The following is a 24,637-nucleotide window of genomic DNA, read 5'->3' on the forward strand; positions in this document are numbered from 1 at the left end:
ACCCATAATGGACCAATAACAATAAATCAGTCTCATTATTATTGGTCCATTATAGGCCGGCAGTCAGAGTTGGCAGTCGAGTCAGAGTCAGGAGCCTGTAGTGTGATTACGGCTTAAGATGCGTTCCGTATCTTGCATGATACGCACGATGCATCCATTGTCCTTGTTTAATATTTGGTGAGCAACAAGGATAAACGATGCATTATGCCCATCATGCGAGAAACGGAACGCACTCCTAATTTACACCGATCTTTTAATATCCGTACCAACTAGTAACTTTCTTAATTTTAAATCATCTTAATTTCAGTAACACTTTTAAAGAATACTTATTAGTGTACGATACAGGGAACTTTCCAATAAGCGGCACTGCGACGCAACGATCACCTCATCGTTGTTTAACATTGGCGAACAAGGATGCAATGATTTACCGTGTCATTCCGTGTCTCTTGTTGGAAAGCTCCTACAATAAGCATCAATTAAGATGATCAATTAAATTACGCGTATATCATGTATATGATGTTTACATACGTCGTCGAAATTAAAATAATTTAATAGAAAGTTACTATTTGGTACGAATTTAAATCAGCAATGTAAACTAGGGCTGGAATCCATAGTCCGGTCTTAGGCCGGTATTCATAGTTGGATCTTATATTTAAGACCGTCTTAAGTACAATCTTAAGATGTCATGAACCAATCAAAGGGCCGCATTAGCGACTTAAGACATTACTTAAGACGGTCTTAAAATAAAAACCTACTATGAATACTGGCCTTAATCTCAAGCAATGTCTTAAGATGCTAATACGGCTCTGATTGATTCATGCACTAGCTTAAGGCTATTTCGAATCTTAAGCACCGTCTATGGATTCCGCCTTAGGACTGTATATCTATTTTATTTTAAGTATAAGTGTAAACTATTAAAGAACAAATTAACAATTTTGTGAAACATCTTTAATTAGTGCAAACATCAATAATTTTTTACTTTCACATGCATTACATTATGCTTTTAATTTATATATTTATTCAATAAAAGATAAATTTACAATCTCGTTATCATAATCTCATATACATATACTATATATTAATATATACACACAATAAACATAATAAACATTATATAAACATATAATATAAATCGAAATCTCTCTGGTGAAAATTTTTCTCAGAATTTTGCAAAATTTCTGAATAATTTTTTAACTTTTTAGAAAATTTCCTAGATTTTTTTTGGAACTCTTTTCAGAAATACCGAGAAAGTTTACATCTTTTCTAGAATTTTTCATATATGTAAATTCTGAAGTATTCTAAGATTTCTCATTTTATAATTTTCATTTCTCTGATGAAATTTTATAAAATCTGAAAAAGTATATATTTTTTTAGGAATATCATAAACTGAGAAATCTTACAATATTTATATAAATATTTATATGTGTATATACTATATATATATAAATACACATAATTTACACCAAGTTCTAGTTTACCCTGAGCACTTTATACACGTACTAATTAGTAATCTTTCTATTATCTTAATACGTTTAAAGAATGATGTGCTAAGCTGATATAATATGTATCTAGATGATTAATTAAATAGCCATATCGTGTATACATTTACACGCATCACCGAAATTAAAATAATTTAATAGAAACTGGTTAGTGTTAATTACGCGTATTAAGTACTCGGTGTAAACAAAGTCATATGTATGTGTGTAGCCAAATGTATATATTCTTAACTGTCAAATATTGCAACCATAAACAAATTGTCGTTCTATATATTTATATATGAATCTTGATAAAAAATTCATGAATTTATTTATATATATACAAAATAAGAGAATTCGAACATTCAGAATTAATTAATAAAAATTAAAATAGCTCTTATGAGATTATACATGGCACGACATTCTGCTATCGTTTTATTCTCACCTATGCCGAATTGCGTAATACAAGGATTGGACAACAAGCGTAAGCCTATCAAGTAGTTCTGTGATTTGCTATATGCAATGACTTGTTGTATCTTAACTTTTAATACTTCTTCTATATCTTGTCTGATACTGTGCATCTTATGTGGATCATCGGCGTATCTGTCCATTATAATTTGCATTTTTTGTTTCATACAGTATGTAATTTTATTAGAGTAATTCTTCTCAAATAACATATGGAAGTCCTTGACTGATAAGGGATTGATTTCTTGATTAATTACATTAGTTCTTTTACTATATTTCAGATAGATCGACTTTGCATCTTCCGATAACTTTTCCTCTGATGAAGTATCTTTGTTAATGTTAATGCAATCTAATATTTTTGTACCGAATTCTCGTATATTATTCTCAAGTGTCTCCTTATCATTGATCTTATGTATGTCTATGTTTTTATTAGCTATTGCGTTTGGATTAAGATATAGTAGCATTTTTTTTGCAGCTTCTTGTTTAGCAGACTTCTTACACTGTGCCGTGCCTCTTTCACATAATGATCCCAAACTGACTTTCATAGTAAATGTTTTCATGTGAGCTAATCCTTCGTCATAAACAAGTTCGTACCGAATGTCTTTCGTTGACATTTTTCGTTGTTGGCAGAACTCCTGTACATAGAACAAAAATTATATTATTCTGATGATTAGTCTTTGACAGCTGTAATATTTGACAGGTGACTCATGAAACTTACTTGCAACATTCCAATGTAATTATGTTCAACAGTGAATTGTTCATTTGAGATGTATTCATTTGGAGATGTGTTGCAGACTTTTACAGAGTCTTGTGATATGTTTGTAACTTCTGGTGAAGTATCTGCTAGTGGAGTAACTACTGGTGAAGTATCTGCTAGTGGAGTAACTACTGATGAAGTAACTGTTGGTAACGAAACATCATTATCATTATCATTATCATTATAATTTGTGGCCAACATTGACAGCATGTTTCTTGCAGCATTATGCTTGGCTTCTTTTTTTGTATTCCCTGTACCATGTGCCATAAATTTTTTACAAGCCACGTTACATATAAATTGCTTCTTGTAACTAATATTTTTTTCGGAAAAATTATAAATAGGCATAAATCCTTGTTTAACCGACAACTCTTGTAACATGTTAATTTCTGACTTAGCCATTTTATAACTGAAAAGTACACAAAATATTTTGTTTAAGAAATATGAGATAATAACACATTGCATCGCATAGAAGAGAGTTTGTAATTATATATTTTTTTAAATATAATTGACTAGTACTAAATTTAAAATACATCCATTTAATATTACAAATGTATTTAATATAATTTATAGAAAAAACACATCTGTCAAATCTCAACAACTGAATTATCAAAATTTTGACAAAATTTTATCTGCAACACGAAATAATACTGTTTTATTTCTCACATATAAATTATTTTTTTCCTTTGTATACTAGACGAATCTTTCCAGAATGTTCTCTTACCGTTAACGGTACAATGTAGGATAAGACTGACGTAATCTCGATTATTCCACGTCACAATGTTCCTCGTTTATTCGAACGAAATTGGAATACACAGCGTTGCTCTATTTCGTATTTTATTAATTAGTTTTTTTACACATTTACACAAAATTGGATGAAAAATTCACTATTGAAATCAAAAAGACTGTAGACTCTGCTAGCTTTTGTTTTTTCTATTTCTTGAACTTTCTCAGTGGAGGAAGACTGGCTTCAAACGGTCCGAACTACTTCTTACCAGTAGAACCAGAGGTTCAAATTCTAGAGTCGAATAATGACTAATTTCTTCACTTCTAGATAAGTTACTGATAACTTTATCTATGAGATATCTGGAAGATATCTGATAGATAAAATGATCTAGAAATGAACAAATTGGCCATAAGGATGTTTCTATATGATAGTCGAAATTTCGGAAAACGGAATCTCGGTAAAGTAATACGACCAATCAGCATCATTTATGTTTAGCGCGTTCATGTAACGCACTAATATGATTGGTCGCATTACTTATCGACCATCATGAGATAGCACCCTAAAGCATTTAATAAACATTTGTTACATATCGGAGCGCAGCGATATCGAAGCACAGCGAAGATAAGGGTGCCGTCACACACTGTCCGCAATTCGTAATCTGCACCGGATGTCCGCAAAAGCATCTAGAGATTGCGTATGTAAGCAGATATTTCTCACGTAATCCGCAACTACGTGAAAAAAGAGTTCTAGTGCAGTCTAGTGCACGTCAGAAAATAGACCATTTGTTGTATTTGCACTAATAACATATATCAAAGATTCATTACGCACTTCTAATTTCAAAATTGTTGTCAAACAAATTAATCACTATTTATAAATTAAAAGTAGGTTATGGCACGTTTATTTTTGTTTGACATCGGAGTGCAATTGCGTTACGTGCTTACATGCTCCTGTCCCATGTCGCCGCAAAATGCGGACGTGTGTAAACGTAATTTTTATTTAAGAAGTTATACTGTTCATTTTTATTTTATTTTAGAGATTTAGAGAGTATTTATTTTAAGAAAATTACAGAATATATTTTGATTATAACAAAAGTTTTAATTAAATCGTCAAATTTAGTTAAATAGATAAAATTAGGAAAAGCATTACTGGTAATAACTAGTAATTTTTACGGAAATTTACGAGATTACGGCTCCTTGGGACACAAGGAGGTAAAACACACGTAATGTTACGGACACAATACCTAGTAATTTTTACAGACATCCGGTGCGGATTACGAATTACGGGCTGTATGTGACGGCACCTTAATAGTTAGGCCGGAATCAGACTACGCATTGAAGATTGAGATTAAAGATTGAAAAATTCAAATTTGACCAATTGAAACAAAAGGAGCTAAAATTTCTTTGTCCTTATTGGTCAAATTTCAATCTTCAATCTTCAATCTCAATCTTCAAATGCGTAGTCTGATACCGGCCTTACACAGAGGTAATGATTTTTGATTGGTTGCCTAATATCCACTAACGAGGACGAATTTGTCCTTCGGGCGACTGATCGATATTCTCTACAGTCTATGTCACAGAGAAGCTATCAGCTGTCAGGGCTCGGTGACAGGACAGAAGTCTACCAATATAGTAAAGTGACGGAGACCAGATGGAGGAGACCAGGGTATCAATCATGTAACTTTTTCTCTAGAACGGAAAGGTGCAAAGTAAAAATTTTTATGTATTGTACATAAAAACAATTTCTGTAGACTCGAATTCTTAAAATAAAAATAATAATACAACCCGTAAAGGCCATACGAGTCACGGGCTGATGAAGGTGCCAACGATTAATTTCAATCTTAATTAATCATTAATGTGTAGAATCCTCTTTATTGAACGTTTCGACTCACTTTGGAGTCCTCCTCAGCAATACATATGTGTAATTAATATTGAGTATTTCGTCAACATGAGTCACTTACAGGTTCCCGACTGTAGTGGATCCTCAAACGGAACACTCAACATGTTTCATGAGCTTTGTAAGTTTATATTAACGACAATTAAATCTTCATTATGTACATTTAGTTAATTTCAGTCTCACATCTCCGAATAATGTAACGTGTTTGTCGAACATTTTATAATTTCAATAAAGAGGATTCTACACATTAATGATTAATTAAGATTGAAATTAATCGTTGGCACCTTCATCAGCTCGTGACTCGTATGGCCTTTACGGATTGTGTTGTTATTATTATTTGTATTGTACATATACATAAATACATACAACAAATTTTTACGTTTTTGCCTTAGGGAAAAAGTTACGTGTCGATACCTAGGCCTCTGTTCGAATCTCGGAGCACCCTGATATTTTTCTCGTGTCGCTTATTTCTTATAGAATGTAATAATAAGCTAAATGTTCTAGTGACCGAACATGTACATCCACGATCCTTGCTTTCCAGCAAGGACACAGTCAGACACTGTGTAACACAGTGAGTCGTTTCATCCTTGTTTAACGTTGGCAAACAACAAGGATAAAACGACTCGCTGTGTTAAGCTTGCAGCACACGATGCTTGTTTTCCTGCTGGATTCCTAGCTAGATTAGAATCTTGCCATCGTATTGGCTACAATACTGACAGTGACTGCATCGTAGCCAATATGGTTGCAAGAATTTATTCTAGCTAGCAATCTAGCAAGAAAACAAGCATCGTGTGCCGCCGGCTTTATACAGCGTCTGACTATGTCCTTGCTGGAAAGCAAGCATCATCGATTCTGTCGAAAATTTTCACAAACTGAGAAGTAACCACCTTTCTACATTAATACCCACAGTTCATGCTTTACCTTTTTCACGTTCAAGAAGTTCGTATAAAGTCGCTGATTCCATTCTCAAATTCTCGACTGCCGAAGGAGGAATACCTCTTTGAGAAGACTAATGCCCGTATTCATAGTCAGACCTTGTACTTAAGGCTTCCTTAAATTTATCTTTAGATGCTCAGTAGCCAATGAAATAATTCGTAGAGCATCTAAAGATAAATTTAAGGAACCCTTAAATATAAGGCCCGACTATGAATACGGGTCTTAGGGTTTCAGCACAAAGAGAGTCGTAACTGAGTCGTGAAACGAGTCGTAGTCATAGATCAACGCACAATGTTTTGATCAATCTACAACTATACGACTTAGGTTCTACGACTCAGTGATATATCTTTGTACTTATAATTAGACTCTTGTTCGGTTGACGGGTTAAATTTGAATGGCATCCTGCTTCTTCATATTCCTGGTTTTATTTTTACATCAAGATTTGATTTTCTGGATTTCTACTGGATTTTGTGGAATTTATCAACTGATATTGTCTCTGCTGCAGTTGTCAACCTTATATTACACCATCTTATAGAAGAATTCTTCCACATCACCATTGCGGAATTCTTTCATAATTCACCGACAATAAAGCCAATGAGTATTTGGAAGCGACTTTTGAATCAATGATCGAAACGAGAATCCTATCGTTTACTAATCCCAATCCAAATAACCCGAGTTGGATCCTGGAGTCTCAGACTTCGTCATGGAAGCCGTGCTACTTCGTGTCGGCACCTTTGATCTCAACATGCCGGTCACGTGATCATTCGCTGTTTTAATGTCAGGGCCGAATAGAAGAAAGTGTCCTATCTATTTTCCAGGGATACTTGTAAAATTGTTGGTGTACGTACACGGAGACATTAATGCTTAGTCATCTGAAGTTGCATACATATCGAAGAAAGCACAAGAATGAGAAGAAAGCATGAGAAGGAATAAGAAATGAATGAACAAGAAAAAATGAAAGGAATGAGAAGGAATGGCATGACTAGGCGTTGTGTCCCCGTGCGTGTGTGTATATGTATATATATATATATGCATATATATATACATATATACATACACGTTCCTGTCGTCTTGCATTTCATTGGATCCGGCTCTAAACAAAAGCTGCGCAGCCATGCCTGCGCGAACACGCATTTTTTTGTGGAGTGTCCGTACTGGTTATACCGTGCCGTGTTGACTCTGGGAAATAAACACTACATTTTACTGGAAGTACTCTATACTCTGGTCTTTGCACTCGGAGGAGGCTATCACAGGATCTTTGGATCCACATTTATGCATGGTACTGTGACCCTTTTGGGTCGGAAATCCAAGCAAAGGCTGATTTATAGAAAAAAAAAGAAAGTTCGTATAAGGTCCTGTTCATTTTATGTAAGTTCTATCTAGTAATAAAAAGTTCATTTTTTCTGTACTTTACACCTCTCTTAAAAAAAAACACCTGAAAAATGTAATAAAAATCCACAAAGCAATTGTTTTTTATTTAGTGTAATTCATGAAACTTTTAGGGGAAAGAAAACTTATCTGAAATACCATAATGTTAGCCTCCTGGAGATGCTAAATAATATTTGTGCTTTATTTCGTACTCCAAGCCAAGATCCTTGCATCCTATTGCCACAGTCTTTTTCACGGAGATATGGGATAAAATTTTGATATTCCAAAAATATTTTTTAATTTAAGAAACTCCTATATAAAAAAAAAAACATTCTATTACATTATTCTATTACATTATTCTTTTCGTGTTAATAATTTTAAATAAAATGTTTTGTAAATTATACATTTAATTAATACCTTTCTCATGTGATAATTTAAATAATAATTTAATATTTTATCTTAAAAAAAAAAAACTCGCTTACTGTGTGCCAATGTCTTGACAAATTTCTGGATCCGCCAATGATTGAATGATATACTGCAATGGTGTAAGAAGAGCATGTAAGTTTATACATTATATCAGTTTACACTGATTGGTTGAAATGTATTATTTGAATGTCTTTATGAACATACATAAAAGCCTGTTTTCTCTTCCATAAAAAATGTATCTTTCAAGCTCTGGATTCTGCGATTATTCGGGTATTTGCATGATAGAAGTAATATATTTCTACCATGGGCATTTATAGTTGAAGGAAGTTAGGTGATACGTGTTTGTATTTCAATTGTTAATTTACGGAATTTTGAGTAAATTTTTGAAATACAGAATGTAAGTGAACCTCCGTCTTATGGCGATTGATAGAGGAAGGTTCAAAATTTTTTCATCTATAATTTAGAATCTCACAATATCAATCGTTCAGGTTGAATTAACTGTTTAAAACTTTTGTTTTGGATCCAAATGAACTGTTCCTGTATATAATCGAGAGTTAAAAATTAAATGTTGCAGTTGCTGAAAGAAAAGAATGATAGAGGAAATAATTGAACAATAATGCCTAATTTTCTGCAAAGCTAATAATGAATACAACATTTTTTCTGAGAGCTTTATTGTCACATGAATAACAATAAAACGACTGACAATGTCTGGCAGCCGTTAAAGAGCTGCCTATTATAAACGTTTATACAAATTGAATTTCTATTCGATACTATTTGATCACCATCGTGACGCAAGATACATGAGAAAAATGTTAGAAATTGAAAGAAAAGTACATACAAAAGCGCCACTATCCCACGCCTTACTTTACAAAAAAGGTCTGCTCAGAGTGACATTAGCTCAGTGTGTTTTGTATAAGGGTTGTTTTCGGCTTTGCAGCATCAGATGCGTTTAGGAAGCTAAAGGTATGTCTAAAAATGACAACTCTTTACAACAAAAACCTCTCTCTTATTATTTTATTTTATTTGATATATTAAATTAAAATCAATAAAAAAGAAAGAAATTTTTTCTTATACTAATATTTTTCTTATACAAATATTTTTCTTATACCAATATTTTACTCTTATCAGTCATTTAACCAGTTAATAATTAGTGAATAATTAGTTAACTAATTAAATGTTATTATATATAATTATATAAATAACATTATTACAAATGTGTAATCCAATTAAATATTTTAATAATAATAGAAATTCAAAGCCTATAAATATTTTATAATTAAAATTCCTTTCTTTTTTATTAAAATTTCATCTATATTGTAATTCATAAACTGAATTAGAAGTTGTTATAATTCATGCTAACAAATTTTTTCGTTAGAAAAAGTTTACATCATTATTATCATTTACTTTATTGGTAAAATTTATAAATAAAATAGTACCTTGAAATAAAATCACATAATAATTGCAACCATTGAATTCCTGAAACGCATCCTGTTTATGTCGACTATGTTTTACTAAAGTTATATATTTATTTCTATAATGCAGTTCCGTTCGGTTTTTTGCACTCATTGTAATCGTATGTTCGAAATGTCTCTTGCACTTCTTCCCTCAATCATTTCGGAATGGCCAACAAAATCGGTCTTTGTTATCTATATTTCAGTAGAAAAAGTACACAGTATGGTACAAGCGATTCTTGCAGTGGTGCAAGTTTCAAAGCATTTTTTCAAGAACATATGTTTTGTACAAAGGATTCGATATTTGATTCGTTGGAATTTTTAGAACGTTAGGAGCCTTTTGATGATTTATATTGCACATAAGCAACGTTTCCATGATTAAGCGCACTGGCACGGTTTTGGATTATTATGATAAATATTTCCGAATAAAATAGCTAAGAATAAAATGACAAAAGTAATTGAGCCTTATTGTGTACTTCGAATATCATTCGAAAGACGGTGGAAGAAAGAGAAGTGATGAAGCATGTTCATAACATGCCAAAACCTTTCGAATAATTGATTGCTTTCAATAAGCGATCTTGCAATTTTTCTATTGTACTGTAATCCGGTAACAGTAACACATTGAAGCATGTGTGTGCTATTGGTAATTTAAAAATATATGTTAATATATATATAAATATATATATATAATAAGTAATTAATAAAATATAATCAGCGTAATGTAAATATTACCTGTCAGAATCAGGACCATGTCTGGCAATGACCATCTTTAATCTCGAAAGACCGCCGACAGGTACTCGATCACTACCCGTAGTGAATTGAAGAAGTCTTCGTTGACTTTCTGGTGGTAAGGAATGCGCTACACGCCAAAAGTTACGTACTGCTTTGCTATCCACGGTATAACCACCTTCGTACTCCGTAGCTGCTTCCAGCTCAGCGAAATCAAATATTTTGCTTCCACAAACGAGCTACGCGTATGTTGAATAATTTCATTAAAATAAATGTTTGATATAACGTATTCTTTACGCCATATCAACGATTGTACCTGCTCAATCTCTTCAGGTCTGAAAAGTAATGCGAGCGGACTCTCGTCTGTAACCATTTGGAAGCCACGTCTGAAAGCGTTGAATTGTCTCTCCACGGATTTGTTAAGCAAGAAATCCGCATAGAGATCAACAAATTCCTTTTTGTTTTCCTGTGTGACATACAGCTCATCACCATTCTCTTTAAGCTCGTGGAACGATAACGATCCAAACACGTCTCTATAGAGAAGACGCAATGAGAAAACACAATAAAATTCTGATCGGCGTGACTAACTTATCAAAAACATACCTGTAACTCACTCGGAAAGTTTGCATAAATGTCTCCGGCATGTCATCTCCTGTATACTCTATTAATTCTTTCATTGTTCGATATAATGTCGGACTCCAATCCTCCAAATCCGGAAAACCGCCTTTCCTGCCTAATAATTTTCTATAGACCACCATTGGAAAACGTACATCCAGAATCACATTGTTATATATTGCTAAACCAATAACGATGCCTATTAATGTGAACTGTGCGTCACTTTCAAATGATGTTGGATTAAACCATGTCATTTGCGTATCTTCCTAAAATAAAACAGTAATTATATCTTATAAAACTAAGTTATGAACATACAAAAAGAAGTATTAAACGCTAAAACAAAATAAGACAAAAATAAAAGAGTTACATAAATTTACTTGATCGTACAAATTCTCACCTGAGTGGTAAACATGCCAAAATCAGGATTAAATATCTCTTCAACAACTAATTGAAAGAATTCTTTAGATACACCTCCTTCGTCAACACCTTGTTCTCCCTCGAATTCAACAACTAATTGCTTTTTTAAATCAGATGGATTTTCCATCGCCACCATTTCCAATTCCACCAATGCGTCATCTATTAAATGATCTCTTCGTACCTGTTTAAGTCAAAAGCAAAATTTACACTGATCTTTTTTTTCCAAAGTTAATCATCTCGTTGTTCATCTTCGAATCAACAAACCTTTAATCTGAGATATGGATTAGTAGGTTGCCCGACAACGGTTTGCAAAAAGCTCATACGTCGTTCGCTATACATTCTGATACGATTATCATAATACAAGCCCAAAGTTTTAGTAGCCGGCGTAAGAATAAAAGCGTAATTCATAAAGCTAAATTTCTGTGGCTCTTCGCTTTTGTAATATGCGAAATCTTTATCCATCTCTATGGCATCGCTAAGTGGCTCATTGTAAAAATCAGTAAATGGTATGAAAGGTTTACGTGCATCCAATGCAGTAATTCCTAATTCCGTCGCTAGTAGATCCTGAAATATATATTGCTTTTATTTATCGTACAAAATAATATAATATGCTAGATTAAGCTAATTAACACAGATGATACCTGAGGGATCTGTCCTGATGTTGCTGATCGTGAAGTATTTTTGTCGCTACTGGCCGATTCACCTTCGTCACTCAAAATTAACTCAGGAGGGTCTAATTCACCAGCCAACATACTCGCATAATATAGAATTTTCATAACTTTCGTAGGCGCGGTAATAGTGTCCGCATCTTGGACGCAATAATCACGTGTGAAGGATCCTCCAATTACCTGTAATACGATACCAAATCTTTTACGATCAGGAAATAAACATACATGTTGTTTTAAGAACTAAGCAAGTGAAATAGATGCTATTGACAAAGTCGAGAGAATGTACCTTGACAGTTATGAGTTCTTGAAGTGCTTGCAGAAGACTTGGAAGCCGCGATTTACAATGTTTGGCCCATACGCGTGCTAACTTGGCTTGGGCCAATACCGGTACACAACTCAACGCTTTACACAGCATATGGAGAGCCAATTCCAAATATTCGCTATTTCCGAGCATTGGAATTTCAAAAACAATGAGAAATACGTTTAACAAACTATCCATGCTGTCCCAACGTACCATACGAAACACTCTCAGATCTAATTCTATATCATCCGCCAAAGTGACTAGCGCATTGACCAGAGCTGATTCGAACACCTCACCTAATTAAATGGGGAAAAATATTTATTTAATTTAATTAGAAAGGTATCGATGTTAAAGCAGCATTTAAAATTGTATTTATTCATACCTGGCAGAGACCAAAGCGCTTCAAAAGCTCTACGGACCGATGGCAAATCAACACTAGTATCGTCATTATTAGGAACTGTAGGTGATGGATCACTGCTATCTTCTTCTTTATCTTCTCCCTGCAAAGATCGTACCGCTTCTTTATTCAAATCTGCGGGTGGCCTTAACAGACTGTCTGGTGCTCGTTCAAGAAGTGCCGTCAAGGGAGAATTACTTTTCTCAGTCTTTTGAAAACTGAGACTTAATGCTTTCCCAGAAGAAAACACTTCTCCCAAAGTACGAATTAATAAAGAATATGAATCTTCCGCTTTACATTTTTCTATAATATCCAGAAGCTTAGCTTCCGTAAGATATGACTCTTGTTTTCCTAATGAAAAACGAAAATGTTATTTGCATTCAAGAATAATTGGAAATTCTTGCATATTGTCTGATATAATAATTAGATGTTTTGCTACTAAAACTTTACTAAATCAATTAAATACCTTCATCGGAGCTTGTAGAATTAACACTTTTTACAGGTAGACTCTTAGCTAATGACGTTTGTCCAGGCTCTATAGTAGTCCGAGCAACTTTACTGGGTTGTGTACCATCGCACAGTCTTGCTTCTTGCGAGAATAATTGTATCGCTTGTGCGGCTGCTTGATTTGGAGTAAGATTAGTTACCTAGCATAAAACCAAACAAAGTGCACAAATGAAACATTATTTAATTTCTATTATAGTTTGCTGTAGACTTTGCATACTTTGCCACTAGAGGCACAATGCTGATTGTCACAATGAGGATTTCCACATCCATCCGTGAGTTGGTAAAAGTAACGTTCAATGAGCTTCTTTGCAGCTGCGCGCTTCATGTCGCTGCAAGGGCTCTCAGCTCCTACCCTATAAAAATGATAGTACAACATAAAATATATGTAAACTAAATCCTTAATACTTCCTATTGCACGACTATAAATAAATGTATTTATAAATAAATGTATTTATAAAATTTTATTCGTAAATTTCCACAAAACTGCCTAAAACTAGAGATATGTTCAATATGTTTCTAAAAAAAACATTCAGTTTTTATGCCTGTACAAATGTCATTTCTCACGTCTATCTATACAAAAGTATCTAGTCATCGAATTTTATAAGATATTTAAAACTGAACTCAAAAAAAAAAAACTATTAAAGAACAAATATCATAGAATAATTCCCTAATAACTAGAAAAAGATGAAGAGTAGTCGAATCGAAATTAGGATTAATCTACATTGATAGAAATGAACATAATTCTTAGAACTGGAAAAAGATACAAGATAAATTAAAGTTTAAAGAAATTAATCTACATGTTAGAACATAAGATGTATCAGTGTCGTTGCACCAAAACAAAAACGCTAATAATAGACAGCCTCACGATTTCGCGATCTCACATGACGAAAGTAAAGTACTACGTTGCTGTAAACAAATCTTTTGTACGAACGAGTCAGAATGAGAGAGACGGAATGGGAGGAGAGCTCAAGAAAGGGAGATCGTGCCAAGGAAGGCGAGAGAAAAGACAGAAGGCGGCAAAGAACCTCCACAATTTTTCACGAGAACATCTCGATCCGCCGATCGTATCGATTTTAACACGCGTACGAATCGGAGATGTTCGGAGAACCGAGCGTCTGTCTCTCGATCACATAAACTTTTTGGAACGATCCGCTGTCAGGCACGCGACGACACGCTACTCCCTGCGAAAGGGAGCAAGCGTTTCCTTCTTTCTTATTTTTTTTTCTTTTTTCTCTTTTATGGGCGGACGCTAAAGGACGCAACCAACTCTCGTGACACCTGGAAACGTGATCTTCTCCAGGGTCCCCCTGACTCTTGGCGCTCATAGACCGTAAATCGTCGGAATTTTGCCTGTTTTGCTCGGCGACAGGAAGCTGAGCCGTGGCCACCGCGAGCTCGTCACCGTACTCCAATTCTCCAATCCGATCGTCGCGCGCAGCAATTATCGCCGTCTACGCGACACCACGCCGGGATCCCCGCCGCTCGGCAATCTCGGCACCACAAGTTGGACTTCCGCGGAGCGAAACGTCGCACAATGCTCGTCTGTCCACCGTGTGTGTTCTTTAAACGTCGCGTGTTGACGATGATCAGGATTCTTTATACAGCAGACAAGGGATACTTTTCAATACGTCAGAGAGACACGGAGGGGAAAGAGGAAAGGAGCGGAGGAGAGAGAGAGATGGATAGAGTTTAAAGGCAATAGAAAAACATAGGGAATGAAAATAGGAAGAACGAAGCACGCTGGATAGAGAAGACAGATGGATGGAACTGCGGGAGAGAGGAAGAGGGAGCGAGATCGAGAGAAAGAGAGAGATTTAAGACGATTTTCAAAGGGAAAATATCGATGTCGAGAATTCGAGTGTTTTGGAGGTTAGGATAATAGACGGCTAAATTAATCGTCCCGATTTATGTGACGAGGACTCGACGCGAACTCCAATCGGCTCGCGAAAATCAGAGAATTCGCTCGAATAAAAGAACCACCGCCGTCTCTTTTGCTTTATGTGTCTACTGACGTCTACCGTTTGCGATCAGCAACGGAGCCACGAGTTATCGCGGTGGTGCACGATGACTCTCGATCTATCGTGATCGCGCGCGATCGTTGTGACATATCGATCTCTCGATTTGTCGAGCGATTTAAATTTTTGCGCGATGCACACGTATACATTGGAAAGATGTGATTACAATTATAACATAATATGATGTATTATATATTTTTAATAATTATATGTATAATTTAAATATATTGTATTTTATTATTACCTATATATTTATTAAATATATGTATTATATTATTAGACATTTAGGCCCGATTCCACAAATGTAAGAGACTATTTAACTTTTTCTATTTCCAAGAGTTAGCAACAAATTAAATAAATAAATTAAATAAATAAATAAGTTAAAATAAATTAAATCGAAATTGAAGTTAATCTTATACTTGAAAAATAAAGTAATTTATTTTAATATATTTTGTGACAAAAAGAAATAAAATATTAATTATTTAATTAAAAATTTTATTTTTAACTAGTTGTAATAATTTATTTTTTAAACGTCTATACATAATTATTGGGATTGTCATAATAATCATTATCATTCATTGTTACGATAATTACAGACAATTGTACAAATAATTACAAAAAATTGTACTAAATCTTGTATTAAAATATTATTTATTTTTTATATTAATACTTTATTTATTTATTTTTTCCGTTAAAAATATACATATGTTATTCATAAAATGTGCGACTTGCATGAATACTCGTATTGTTTTACTATAATAGGATTAGAACGTCGTTCCATCAGCTCATTGATCCATGGAGACCTTTAATATTTTCCATCGCAGTTAAAATTCTCATAAAAAGACGTGACAGGAAATTACTGTCAGGTCGCATTTGTTTAAACAAGTATGAAATCGATGGAAGAAAATTTCCTACGTGTATTGATGTGAAAGTAATGCGTGAAACGAGATGAATTGCGAAAGTAGCAATTCGCACGCAAGAAAGATCTCATTGCTCATTGTTCAGGAGAACAAGCGGATTCTATTTGATGACAATTACTCATCGGAAATCAATACGTCGACGACTTTCTGTGAGAAATCAAAGTAAATTGTTTTCAGTAGCGTTACGCAAGGTTTCCATTAATGGAAACTAAATTATGCTGTTCTTTTTAATTGTTATATATTTTTCCGGTATTCTGAAGTTGCCTAGAATTTATTCAAATAAACGATTAACAATTACAATTTTTAATCAATGGTTGATGATTAGTTTTCTAATCATCTGATAGTCATATTTATATATATATATATATATATATCACCGAAAAGCTAAATAAAGTCCTCATTTTGCATTAGAAGGAAATTAAAATTCAACTTTCAACCGCTAAGAAGAGTTTTTAATCTTCTCTTTTATACTATTCTCATTATTAGTACTAATGGAAAATGTCTAAAAGGAAGTCTGCAAGTGTCAGATGATGAAGCATTTAGCGATCGAAAATCATGTTAAAACCAATGTCAGAAAATCTTGCCTTTTATCTTTATGCCTCCCACGCGATCAACCCACAAGGATAGATGCAAATACCTACATCACTCTCTTCGAGGATAAACCTGGGCCAATCGTATGTTACCGAGAGGATGGCCAAAGCGAGAGAGAGGGTGCAAAGGTTTAGAGCAGAGCACACAGCAGCTCGCAGGAGCAGTAATATCGATCGATCCGGAGTGGAGTTCGAGGCTCGACAGGTCTCGGTTTCCTAATGCGGGGGCGAGATAGAGGAGTGTCGAGCAGGGTCGAGCTCTCCGGAGAGGCGAAGAGGGCCGTATGTAGCAAAAGCTTTCCTGTAATCAGACAGACAGGCCGGTCAGCTGCCCGGGCACGGATCGCTCTCGCGCTACTTGATCAATCTTTCACATACACTTATCTCTATTTGTTCGCCTGTGTCTATTCGCCTCTGGCCTTCTTTCTTTTCTATTTTTTCCGGTCTTGTACTCTTCTTCATTTTCTTCTTATGTTCTTTCTTCCGGATTCCTGTCCTCTCGCAACTGCGGCTCGGATCTGCCACTCATCGGCCTTGAAATCTAGTGACAGTGCAAGTTTGACCTTGGCGAGCTACACTGTTAAGGCTGACAGGTAGGTCAGTGCTGTCGGCGGTTATCAGCTGATAACCGGCGGTATTCAACCTGTTCTTGGCGTATTTAAGCGGATATATGAACGTACGTGGTTTTGGATGTTAAAGACATGATAAGTATTATCTTAAATCGGGATTCATGGATTTATGTCTGATTTGTTCATTTTTATATTAGTCATCGTTCAATTTTAATTAGTTTAAGTGATTTTTTTTATCCGAAATATCGGGATTACAAAAGTAACAAAAGGAATATGTAAATTTTATAGTTGGTGAATCTGAATTTTAACTCAATAAAATTGATTTACCGGAAAAAGTATAGAACTATCTTTCTTCAATGTTGAAGAGTTTTCGATGTGTTGTTAAATAGAGAGAAAAAGAATATAAAAAAGAGACACGTGTCTTTTTATTATATAATTGCATTTTCAATTAACGCGCGTGTTTGACATATGCAAAGCTTTTTTTATCTATTTTTGTATATATTTTCTTATTGACATTTTTTTAAGTATCTGCATACGCTATTATACTGATACATTTTACGCTAAATTATCTAACGATAAATTATCGAATATGAACGATATTAAACGTAATACGTGTAATTATTTCGCATTATCAGATGCTAATTTAAAAGCCATCAATCATAAATCAATTAAAATTCGATTACATAATTAATTTTTTGCATTAGATTTCTGAAAAGAGTATTTGTAAGATCAATATATAAATACTAACAATAAGTACATAATTAAATTTTAGCGAGATTCACTCTGGATTTAAAATCCCAATAAACACGCTCAATTGTTTGTGGTTTATTTTTCTTTAGTGGATAAGACAAAACAACAATTTTCTTTAATTCAATCAAAGAAAAAAGTTTTACTGTTTAGTATCAATTATGTTTATGTATCAATTGTGTTTATGTATCAATTGCCTGATTGTGAATGAGCGTGCATTTATGTAGTGTTAACGCGATAATAACGATTAGAGCGTGTATAATTATTGTTTAGCAGTGTACAGTGATTTTAAACATAAAGATAATAAAAAAGGGTATGAGTGTATCGCTCGTAAGAAAGTGCTTGCTTTCTTGTGATCTTTACGATAAGATAAATGAAGATAAATTAAGATTTTATGTTCAATGGTAGATAAATTTAATGAAGCTAAGTCAGTAACGTAATCAGTAACAAAATAGTATTCAATGAAAAAATTTGTATACAGGACAAGAAATGGATGCGTAAAAATTTCGCTCACCAAAGAAAATTAATAATTCATATTGAACTTTATGAGAGCGACTTGGTAATCATAAGAAAACGAAGAAATAATTAATATCACGGAGACCATATCAAAAGATCATATGCTTAGAGAATGGAAGAAACATCTTCAAGATTACGTCCTTACGTGGACTGGGATGTAAGCAAAGTTCACATTAATTTAATAAATATTTTTACAGATAGTATATCACGCGGACAAATATATCGTACAAAAGCGTTTAAAATTGTTAAGTATATATTATTAAAATATAGTCGTCGATTTTTTTTAGAACGAGGATAAATATTCAGTAGCGAATAGTCAAGCACCCTTGCAGGGTGGCGAGGACGAACACCCGGAACGCGGAACCTGGACAGGAAAATTCGATTTTCTTTTGTCCCTTTTGGGATATAGCGTAGGCCTCGGAAATGTCTGGAGATTTCCGTATCTTTGCTACTCGAATGGCGGCGGTGCTTTCCTGATACCATTCACCGTAATGCTCATCACCGCCGGATTGCCTCTTATGTTCATAGAACTTTCCTTAGGTGATTAAAGAAATCAATGGAACATTTTGAAATTCATAGTGCTATTTGCGCTATCATGACATATATAAATATTATGTATATTGTTTTTTATTCCGCAGGACAGTACGCTAGTCTCGGACCGGTGGAGGCTTACAAACAGTTTTGTCCTTTGTTTCGTGGCTTAGGATATGCAATGGTTCTCGTTAGTTCCGTTGTCATGCTCTATTATAATTTAATTATCGCCTGGACGCTATATTACATGTTTGCCTCAGTCAATGGTAAATAATAACGTTAATACGTAGGATATTCTGTGTATAATCTGATTTATTGATTGGTAAAAAAATAATAAATTTGAATAGCTGTTTATATATAACAGTAAAGGCGTATTAAAAATAGAAATTACTGTTTTTTCAAAGAATTATTTGAGTTCCTTGCGCAGGTGGTTGGGAGTTACCTTGGAGCAAATGCGAGAAGGAATGGAGCACCGAGGATTGCTTTATGCCGGACGCTGCCGAGGCTTGTGCCTCTCAAAATGCTTCTTACTTCAAAGGAAAATGCATCAATTCAACTCAAATGACTGCGATGGGTCTGATCATCGAGAATATAACCGGCGCTATCAGAAAACCGCCATCCGAGGAATATTTTCAGTAATAACATACATCATATAGATCAATATGTTTTTAATTGCGTTTTGTTCAATCTGTTATTACGAGTCTCGTTAATTTAATAATTTAATAAGTTTTAATAATTAAAAATTTAATTTTTTTATCGATGAAAAAAATTATAGGTAATTTTAGTTAAAAAATTATTTGCAATATTACATATTGCATGAATTTATAACTTTCTTCTGTCTTCAATATGTTGTGAAGAGTAATAATTTTAAATAAGAAATAAAAGACAGAATATTTCTTCGCGTCTAGCAATCATGTTTTGGGGATTAGCAGCGGAATCGAAGAAACTGGTTCGATTCGACCATCTATAGCAATTAGCCTCTTCCTGGCGTGGATCATTGTTTTTCTTTGTTTGAGCAAAGGCGTACAAAGCTCAGGCAAAGTTGTATACTTCACCGCTCTTTTTCCGTATGTTGTTCTGGTACGTTCACAATTTTAACGTATATGTGATTAATTTAGTGTATTTTAAATAAATGAATTTTTTTTTATAGATTGCCCTTTTTATTCGTGGAATTTTACTTCCTGGTGCTAACGAGGGTATACTTTTCTATCTAACTCCTGATTGGGAGAGACTCACATCTGCCAAAGTATGGGGAGACGCTGCCGTTCAGATTTTCTTCGCTTTGAGTCCAGCCTGGGGCGGCCTGATCACTTTGAGTTCTTATAATAAGTTCACCAACAATTGCTACAAGGACTCTTTAATTGTGGCGATCAGCAACATCGGGACTTCCTTTTTTGCCGGCCTGGTGATCTTCTCGGTAATCGGTTTCCTTGCTCACGAGCTCGACGTACCAGTGGCATCGGTGGTAGATGAAGGCGCTGGGTTGGCGTTTATAGTTTATCCAGAGGTGATTATTGATTTTAAGCTTCGATCAAATCAATCTCGCATTTTTTCCATCAATTTCTAACATCATTCTTTTTGTAAAACAGAATGATTAGACAAAATAAATTACATTTTCTCATCGATTTATACTGGTAGGCATTCGAGTATATGTTCCAGGATCACCGACGATTCTTTACATGATTATGCGTAGATTGTAGCTCGTCTGCCGGTCGCACCCATCTGGTCGCTGCTATTCTTCCTCATGCTACTCACTTTGGGCCTCGATTCACAGTTCGCTCTCATGGAGACCGTCATTACAGCAATACTTGATGGTGTTCCGTCATTGAGAAGCTACAAAGTATGGGTCGTCCTAGGGGTTGCGGTGTTCGGATATGCTGGTGGTGTCATTTTCACGACCAATGTAAGTCTAAGTTGTCTTCAACAACTTCATTTCATTGACATAGAATTGATTTTTAATATGTTATTGCGACAATTATCTTTGTCTCTTTAGGCTGGTATGTACTGGCTGCAATTAATGGACAAGTACGCGGCGAGTACGTGTGTCCTGCTAATCGCCCAAACCGAATGTATTATTGTGGCGTGGCTGTACGGTGCGGATCGCTTTTTGGATGATGTTCAACAGATGATCGGACCTCGAGGCCGTTTATGGAGATTCTTCTGGACATGGATGTGGAAGATCGTCACGCCCGTGGCATTGATGTTTATCCTTTGTTTTAACTGGTTTGAGTTGGAGCAGCTCAAATATGGAGCTTACATTTATCCGATATGGGCAGACATATTAGGTTGTGTTATTAGTATGCTTCCCGTTTTCGTAATTGTTGGATTATTTATAGTAAGTTGAGACGTTCTTCTTAACTAATAACACACCACGTTGATGAATGTTATACGAAAAGTGATGAATACAGAATCAGCTAAAGGGACGACGTTGGCGATCATCTTACGATAATGATAATGAAGATGACAACGATGATGAGGATGAGGATGACAATGACGATGATAACGAGCTTGACGATAAGGGATCTTGCCAAAAAGCGGAGAAAGAAAAGGGCAAGGATAAGAAAAAGAACATATGGAACCGTATACACATATTGTTGCAGCCAACATCCAAGTGGAGACCAGCGTCGCAAAATTCTTTGACGCCTTCCAGAACTTTGATGGCTTCGTTAGGTAACAATTCTTTATTAACTCAAATGACAATGATTTTAAACGTTGAATTATAATGTTTATAATGTTAATATCTTGCAACTCTAGAAGCGTATGACCCGGTGCGGGATACGATTATTTTGATGAACGGTCAGCCGATGATGGTGCCACCACCCAGCGTCATTCCATCTGCTCAGAAACTCCCCGGACCGTCGATTCTTAAAAATTCTAGTAAAACCGATCTGATTACTTCACAGCAAGTGTGACACGACGTTCGTTTTACGTCCGATGACGATACCTCAAAATCACGTTGAAGATACAATATGCCCAACATAAAGTAAGCTTATTTTGACATGAATAAGCATTCTTATAATGTCGACAAATATATTTTGTCAATCACGATATTGATGTAAATTATTTTTTACTATTTAATTCGATTCACAAGAAGTATAAAATTTTGAATTTTCGTAAACTCGAGTTTTATTAAAAATTGTATAACTTTCATTGGGCATGATCTTTATGACCGATTGCATTCAAGAAATGAAGGAAATAATATATTTTTTAACTATATACAGTCTACTAATATTTGTAAAAAAAATCCTTTATTCTTTTGTGATAAATTAAAATTGCAATACTTTGTACTGATAAAGAAGCTAACATCTATCAAGTAACTTCTTGATATTGTCAGCGGAGCTTAAATAAATTGTTGATATCAAATTTTTAATGGCCAAGCGACATTACAAAATGTAAAACTGTCAGTACTTAAAAAAAGTTGGAAAGGATTATAAAAAGTGATATATAGACAGTATTATTATTTTATAGAGCGAATATTTTATCTAATATCTACCAAATACTTATAATGAAAGGTATCACATACAAAAAAATTATTGTTTCACGATAGAAAAATATTTATTTCTAAAAATTGGACCGTTTTCATTGTGAAGAAAATATAAATTACATATATATACGTAAAAGCACGTTTATAATTACATTTTGCAAATACAACAAAAAGATTAAAGAAAGAAGTGAGCAATGTGAAAAGATAAAAATAAATCAAGATATATTTGATGTATATCAATTTTTAATAATTGTAAATATAAGTGTATAATCTAGAGATATATTGTAGATAAATATTGTGGATACATCATGTAGACGTAAATTGTTCAAAGAGATTAGATATTAGATATTAGATATTAGATATTATAAATACATATCTCTTTGACGTGTAAAGACATTCAGGGAATAGATTAGACATTTTGGATACGCTGAAGAAAATGATAATAAGAAGTACCTACAAGGAAAATCGCGAGACCTATTGTAACTTATGGAGAAGGAAATATAGATTTATCAATGAGTAATAATTCATAACGGGAAAAACCGCGATCTTTATTTTTATGGAAAGTATTTCTTGGATAATTTAACTGATAATCTAGCGGATGATTTGTGTTTCAACTAACATCTTGATAACTTTTTCAAGGTAAACTTAATTCCGAATAAGTGGAAAACTTTGTAAGTAAAAAGAGTGGCCTTAGTTGTCTGAAAGAAATTTTGCATATACGCGAATATTTATAATATCTATATGCCAATCATTCCGAGCATATCTTGCTTGGAATAGTCTTCACTTTTGCCGCGTAATACGCTACGTCAGAAAGTCAGTGTATACTAATCTTCGCACTTTCATTTTGAGTGCGAGATATTTTTGAAATTTTTATCCTGTTTGAATATTACGAACTAAATGGATCATAAGTCGCTTAATGCCTATAAATTGACAGTAGACGAATCGAATATCAAAGCTTTTATTCATAACGAAGATCAAAAATAACTTCAAAATTAGAAATTCAAAGACTTTAGTGGTAGAGATAATAGTAAATGTAAATGGCTCGAAAACTCAAGAAATTTACGATTTTTAAACCATTGCGAATAATGCACGTCGGATTATAGAATTGAACGTATATACTGTCACGTATCTGAGATATTAGCTTGAAGCAAAAAAAGAAATGAGATGAAAAAAATGTATTTTAGTAAGCCATGTTTTAAGAGCAAGAAATTTAAAATTTAGAGCCAATGTTATATTGTAAAAGCGCCGTTAGATATACACATGTGACTGTTTCCCTCCTCGGCAAATGTTCCATCAAGCCAGTTAAATGTTCAATAACTTTAATGTTTTTTGAAGATCATGCACTAGTTAACTGATGTGACGCGATTTCCCACACAATGATAGTAAAAGTATATACCTCACCGTGTGAAATAATGACAATTAATATAATGCTTAGTCACTGTTGCTGATTCTTTTATCGGCCAAGTGAGTTGGTTGACTCTGTTATAATAATAAGTAAAATTATATAAGAGCAGTAACGCATTACGAATCGTGATAACACGATGATAACATGATGATTTCATATCAATATCAAATAACAATCAAATTAATTATTTCAGAAGTAATTTCTTCAAACATGTCTCCACGTTGAAGAAAATGTGTACTTTGTACCTTTCGATAATATCAAGTAAAGATTTTTTAAAGTAGAATTGCAAGAAATAGAACAACTACAAGTTTTGTTTTGCGTTACAGTCATACTGAATACTTAAGAATCTGTTATCGCGGTGATGATTACGGTTCTAATGTCGTTACGAATAACCAGTAGAGCGAACAGTACAAATTAATGTGTCCTAGTTGCAGCATCTGATAGGAAAAAGATGCTTTCCTTTAGGGGAAGCCTCTTTTCTTCATGAAAGAAAGTTAATGGAAAAGGGAATTTTTTCTCAAAACTATTTGCGGTGAATCCGCGTGAGGAAATGTATTTTTTTTTACATTAATAACGGTGGCATAAATATTATCATTAGAACAAATATTTCTGCAAAAAGAATAATTTTATTGTAGAACCAAAGATAATATTTTAGTTGTGTCTTAATGTAGAACATGCTGAACGGCGTACAATCAGGATACATAATGATTAATAATGCCTTGAATGAATAT

General features: G+C 34.0%; 3 protein-coding genes across 8 annotated transcripts in view; 1 reads left to right on the forward strand and 2 right to left on the reverse strand.

Moving 5' to 3' along the window:
• The window catches only part of LOC108722994 (uncharacterized), a 7,168-nt gene extending 786 nt beyond the window's left edge, over positions 1 to 6,382 (reverse strand). The window contains exons 1-3 of one of the 5 annotated variants that reach the window (XM_018448419.1): positions 6,236 to 6,382; positions 2,659 to 2,840; positions 1,921 to 2,575 (exon numbers count right to left, since the gene is read on the reverse strand). In XM_018448419.1, the coding sequence (XP_018303921.1) occupies positions 1,921 to 2,575; positions 2,659 to 2,840; positions 6,236 to 6,278 (880 nt within the window). In that variant the 5' untranslated portion in view covers positions 6,279 to 6,382. Of the gene's footprint in view, positions 1 to 1,920; positions 2,576 to 2,658; positions 3,104 to 3,360; positions 3,377 to 3,418; positions 3,937 to 6,235 lie in introns of those variants that run through there. The other 4 variants (XM_018448417.1, XM_018448415.1, XM_018448416.1 and 1 more) reach the window with 4 other exon arrangements.
• Positions 6,383 to 9,486: 3,104 nt separating this feature from the next.
• On the reverse strand, positions 9,487 to 15,280 carry Ube3a (ubiquitin protein ligase E3A). 2 transcript variants are annotated; one of them, XM_018448408.1, is made up of 12 exons: positions 15,148 to 15,280; positions 13,347 to 13,482; positions 13,089 to 13,269; positions 12,608 to 12,973; positions 12,211 to 12,521; positions 11,898 to 12,104; positions 11,521 to 11,820; positions 11,237 to 11,437; positions 10,828 to 11,105; positions 10,541 to 10,757; positions 10,228 to 10,463; positions 9,487 to 10,143 (listed from the first exon to the last, which is right to left on the reverse strand). In XM_018448408.1, exons 1-12 carry the CDS (start codon positions 15,234 to 15,236, stop codon positions 10,023 to 10,025), a joined length of 2,643 nt encoding a protein of 880 aa, XP_018303910.1. In that variant the 5' UTR covers positions 15,237 to 15,280; the 3' UTR covers positions 9,487 to 10,022. The 2 variants fall into 2 exon arrangements, with proteins under 2 accessions (XP_018303910.1, XP_018303911.1); XM_018448409.1 differs by lacking the exon at positions 15,148 to 15,280 and adding an exon at positions 14,408 to 15,121.
• Positions 15,281 to 18,479: 3,199 nt separating this feature from the next.
• Positions 18,480 to 21,987, forward strand: LOC108722950 (sodium- and chloride-dependent glycine transporter 1). The gene is made up of 10 exons (XM_018448343.1): positions 18,480 to 18,643; positions 18,774 to 19,026; positions 19,125 to 19,283; positions 19,445 to 19,652; positions 19,926 to 20,097; positions 20,168 to 20,524; positions 20,711 to 20,920; positions 21,011 to 21,352; positions 21,426 to 21,687; positions 21,772 to 21,987. The coding sequence occupies exons 1-10, from the start codon at positions 18,599 to 18,601 to the stop codon at positions 21,927 to 21,929; spliced, it is 2,166 nt and encodes a 721-aa protein (XP_018303845.1). The 5' UTR covers positions 18,480 to 18,598; the 3' UTR covers positions 21,930 to 21,987.
• Positions 21,988 to 24,637: the final 2,650 nt, after the last annotated feature.

Source organism: Mycetomoellerius zeteki, unplaced genomic scaffold (genome assembly GCF_001594055.1).
Source record: "Mycetomoellerius zeteki isolate Tzet28-1 unplaced genomic scaffold, Tzet1.0 scaffold221, whole genome shotgun sequence".
Classification (NCBI taxonomy): Eukaryota; Metazoa; Arthropoda; class Insecta; order Hymenoptera; family Formicidae; genus Mycetomoellerius; species Mycetomoellerius zeteki.